General features: G+C 29.5%; 1 protein-coding gene across 1 annotated transcript in view; it reads left to right on the top strand.

The window, feature by feature from the left end:
- Nucleotides 1–513, top strand: part of LOC107639318 (probable prefoldin subunit 3) — a 3,275-nt gene extending 2,762 nt beyond the window's left edge. Inside the window, exon 6 of the mRNA XM_016342793.2 lies at nt 84–513. Coding sequence (XP_016198279.1) covers nt 84–164 — 81 coding nt within the window. The 3' untranslated portion in view covers nt 165–513. The remainder of the gene's footprint in view (nt 1–83) is intronic.

The following is a 5,153-nucleotide window of genomic DNA, read 5'->3' on the forward strand; positions in this document are numbered from 1 at the left end:
ATGTATTTCATGACCCCAACATTGGATGAAGTTCCTAACATTGAATATTTGTTGTTCTTAATCTTTGTTCTATATTGGATCAGGTTACAATTGCTCGCGTGTATAATTGGGATGTTCATCAACGGAGAATCCAACAAGCTATTGCCACGCCTACTTCAGAATAGCAAAGAAATTTTTTTCCCCGCCTGTTTCAACATTTGGGCAGCTGTACGTACCCTTTCAGCTGAGAGTACGATTCTCATCTCTGTTCACTCTAGTTTTTAGATGGATTGCTGTTACATTTTCATCCTTATTCTGGTTTCACTACATTAGATCATGGCACTCGAGGATAGGAACCAGTTTTGATAAGTGCCGATTGATTTACTGGACTCTATTTGTAAAAATAGTAATACCATATTTATGTAGTAGGTCAATGGGGCATGCTTTGTTTGGTGTGATCATATGGATGACATTTTGGAATTTATTTATACTTTGTTGAATTTGACAATGGTGGCATTTTGATTGATTGTCTAACCAAAAGCTGTTATTTGAATTCAAAAAATGGACTGTGAGGGCAATCAAAAGATGACCCCCCAATGTAGGGTTCAGTCAACTAATGAAATCTGTCGGTAGAATTACGCAATTTGAAGGGACAACACGTCATAATCAATAGCTATCCAAAGATGTTGCACCTTATCCTTCCTCCTAAGAGTCGTAGATCTTGTACGGTTTCTGACATAAAAAATATAATATAGTATGCCATTAATTTAGATGCGGTCTTTTTTTTTCAGATCCTGTGTTAATGTGGAATGTTTATACACTAGGTTGTCTCTATTTTTTTGTATAGTATGAGTTTAATTGCTATACACTGAAATTTTTATAACGTCGTCTAATCAAATACTTATATTGGCATGGCTTTTGAGGTACTAAGTGATTAGGTTAAATGTCTCTATTAACGCAATAGTATATTAGATTCAGAAATGTTTGGTAACAAAAAAAGTTTAACTAAAATCAGTCAGAACTTGATTTATTTAGTATTTATTAATTGCTATAGTAATTAATAAATACTAAATAAAATAAATTTTAGTTTCTTTTTTTTTGTTTTCCTAACATTATCCATTAGGTTTCCATTAATATACATATATCACTTAGTGAAGGATATGATGATTGATCTGGTCAACTCGTATAATAATACGGTTTCTGGAAAGAAAAGAAATGAGAGAAAACAATGTAATGTAATCCAGGATCTTAGTCTCAACAGTGGAATGATATGGGTAGTATGTTAGGTAAAGTGGCATTGTTGTTCATGTGCCCAAACAGGATTGGTTTGTTGTGCATATTGCATGACGTGGTTGAATATTATATGGTCAGTGGACTAATTAATTTCATCGGCATAGACTTTGCACATGGGGGACCCATAAACGACGCTATGTGTCATACTCATAACTCACAAGTCAATACCATAGCACAAAACACCTTTCTAATGTACACAGTTTCCATTTTTATTTTTCACCTGTTTTCCATTCATTTAAAGTATAAAATGCTTGCCCCTCTAATTGCTGAACAGATTGTATATTAAAATTCTGCATACTTAAATAAAAAGTATAATTAATTTTAATGATAGAGAGTATATTATTTAAGATTGATTATGAAGATTTAAAGTTGTTCCCTTTTTCCCTTGAAACTTTTTGTGTCCGTCTAGCTAGTAACTAGGTACGTTGAAACTTGAAAGTTTGGTGATTTCTAAATTCTAATGTTGGTGGATCCTCAACGGATGTCTTTCACAAGAGTGTAGTTTTCTCTTATCTTTGATATTAAATTAAACTGTTCAAGGAAGAAAAGTTGGTGATACAAAACTTAGTGCCGGTCTCAGTTTCTCACTCCTACTTTGCTTTTAAATTTTGAAACTGACTCGTTTACCCAAGAATTTATCTTTGGCAACTACTCTCATGAAAATGCCAAAACATCTTTTCATGATGATCCTTGTTTAAAAAGTGTAACTTATTTGTTTAGCAACACTTTAAATAAAAGTAACACTTTTACTTCAAATAAAAATCAAGTCCTACAATCTATCATCTAATAGTTAAAATGATGTATTTTCACATGATGACAATCATTAAATCTTCATTGAAGTAGCCACCTTTATCTTTAGCTTCTGGAAATTGATTTGCACATTATTATTCAATCCTCAACTATATCTTAACCAAACAACCATCCAAGGTATAAAAGTGGCGAACCTTTTTCACACCGGACCTTGGCCCATTTAATGCGTGACCTGATGGTCCACCAATCCTTATCCATTATAACTACCAACATATAAAATGGACCCATGAATTTCCAATATGTATGTAATTATGTATTTGTTTAGGCCTTAGGGCTTAATTTCTCATGGAATCCAGAACTAGAATGGTTGTTAATCGTGTTTATATCTTTATGCCGAAACAACTCTATTTTTTTTCCGACAGAATCTTCCAACCCGACGTGCCAAAAACTAATTCACTGCGGATCGAAGCTCTATTTAAGAGTTTATTATTGGCCAATAAGTTGTTGCATACACAAGTCAAGATTTGAATCTCCAATACTTAAGCAGACCAATAACCTAATCACTAGACCAACTTTTATAATATTGTGTTGTTTAAAAATGACTCATTCTCTATGATTTAGGTTTAAGATCACATCAGGGGTTCGAAATATTGCTTTAGCCAGAAGTGGAAAAATAACCCATCTAGTTTGTGTGTTTTTTGTAATATTATGACCAAAAAAAAAGGAGAAAAAGTCTATAATAATCACAATAATTAGGACCACACTTGGCTTTTGGATACTCGACCAGAAGGCTTAAACCTTGAGAATAGTGTGGTTCATCAAATGAAAACGAAGTTTGATATGTTTGTGAAATGCATATATGTGTCTCAAATTTGAAATGTTGATATCTAAACATTGATCAATACTACTAGCATACTTCATAGTAGTTATGTCACTTTCATTTTCAAACTATTTTGCTCAAATATAAAAAGAAAAAATGTGTACTATACCCAATAGATATAAATATATTAAAATACAATTGGTGTCCCCATACTTGCCAATTTAAGAGTATATGCTGGTTCACATATATCCAACCGGAATTGATATGTATTATTATAATTAATTATCCCAAATCGTCCCGGTTAGCTACATCCACATAATTATAGTATAAAAATATGACTAATAAATACCTATCTATATGTTGCAAATAATTGAGGCGTGAAGTGACACAATATTCACTTTAAAATTTAAAAGGAAATTGCTCGAATCTTAAGTTGTAATCAACCATGAAATTATTGGTTAACTTCTTTAAATGCCGATAAGGAGCACATACACCGAACATTAACTGATTGTACGCAACAACAGTGGAGTATAAAGTAACCATGCTTATACTAGTATTTGTTTATTCGTAATGTTTTGAAGAATCTTTATACTTGACATTAATTTATATTATTATTCTCATATAGTAGTTTTTAGTAATCTATGCTTATTGATGAATTAGGTTAATTGGCTGTTTGGCATATATATATATATATAAAAGATAAATAAGCTCTTTTAACTTAGTTTGAGGAGGGCATCAACATTACTAATTCTTCAACAATGACTATTTAAAAATGGGGAGTGTTAGCAAACAATGATTTTTTCGAATAACATGAACAATCACCAATCAAATAAAAACATACTATACCTCTAAATTACTCACCTAAATCTTACTATTAAAATATACACCTAGTGAAATGAATATCCGATATATCTATTGTTCACATTATTTAGTATTTTTAATTGTCTACCTATACTTTTTCTTTAGAAATAATCCTCCATTTGATCTTTCAATTTATATCAAAATTTTAGTTTAGTATCTAAATTTTATTAAATATAACTCATATTAATTTTTAAAATAATTTAACAACGCACAAACATTAACAAAATACTGACGTAAACAGTTGGATGTTACGTTATACTTGTAAAATGATGTTATTTTTGTTTTGGCACTTAAATAGCCAAAAAAATGGTAAGTAATTTTTATTGAAACATTTTCTTATAAAACAAGTGATCTAGTATTATTTTTAGACTATTTGAGTTCCAAAACTAAAACAGCAATATAGTATTTAGTTGTTCATACAAATGTTTCATTAACGTTTTTATATCGAAAATTATTCCAAAAATTAATATATAAAAAAATAATTAAAATTTCAAGAACTAAATTAAAGTTAACATGCAAATTGAGAGATCAAATTAAATGTTGTCTATTTAAATACTAATGATATATACTAAAGCACTCCACCTCTTAGTATGAATATCATATAATGATATAAAACTTTGTACGAAAAAACATCATTTGTTTTAATCTAATACATTAAGGTAACAAACATGAATCTCTAAATGAATCGAGTATTTTTGTAGGTAAATGCAACATAGTATAGATGAGAAAGGTGTTAGTGTAAGCAGGGACGGACCTAAGGGGGGGCGAGTGGAGGCCTCGGCCCCCCCAACTTTTTTAAAAAAAGATTAACAGTAATAAGTTATTAAGTATGATTTAATTTTTTTAAAAATTTATTTATTATTTATTCTAATATAAATAAAAGTTTAGCCTAACCTAAATATTAATGATTTCTAATATCTAAAAAAGTAAGTAACAATATTAAAAAAATCTGAAAAGATATTATTATTAATATTTGTTAATTAAATAAAATATTTCAAATCCCATAAAGTAGATTTTTTCCCTTCTTGTAAGTATCTTTTTTGATTCATTTGGTATTAATTCTCTCTGTTTTAATTATTACAACTGAGACATCTTTTTTAGCGATGAATATTATAAAGAATAACTCATAAACAAAATGAAAGGTTAATTTCTTGCTAATTGTCTTTTAATTATATTGAAAAGAAAATTGATGAAAAATTTGACACAAATTCAATTATCGATAAATTTTATGATACGAAAAATCGACCACTTCGTTAATAAAAAGTACATACATATTTTTTGTACTTTAAAATATATTCTCTATCAATATATTTTTGTAATACATTTTACATTATATAATTTTTTAATATTATATATGTTATTGGCCCCTCCAGACTAATATTTCTGGATCCGTCCCTGAGTGTAAGTGAAATGAAATTGGTTGCTGGTGGTGGTTGGTGCTAGGGGATAG

The sequence above is a fragment of the Arachis ipaensis genome, chromosome B01, assembly GCF_000816755.2.
Source record: "Arachis ipaensis cultivar K30076 chromosome B01, Araip1.1, whole genome shotgun sequence".
In the NCBI taxonomy this organism is placed as follows: domain Eukaryota; kingdom Viridiplantae; phylum Streptophyta; class Magnoliopsida; order Fabales; family Fabaceae; genus Arachis; species Arachis ipaensis.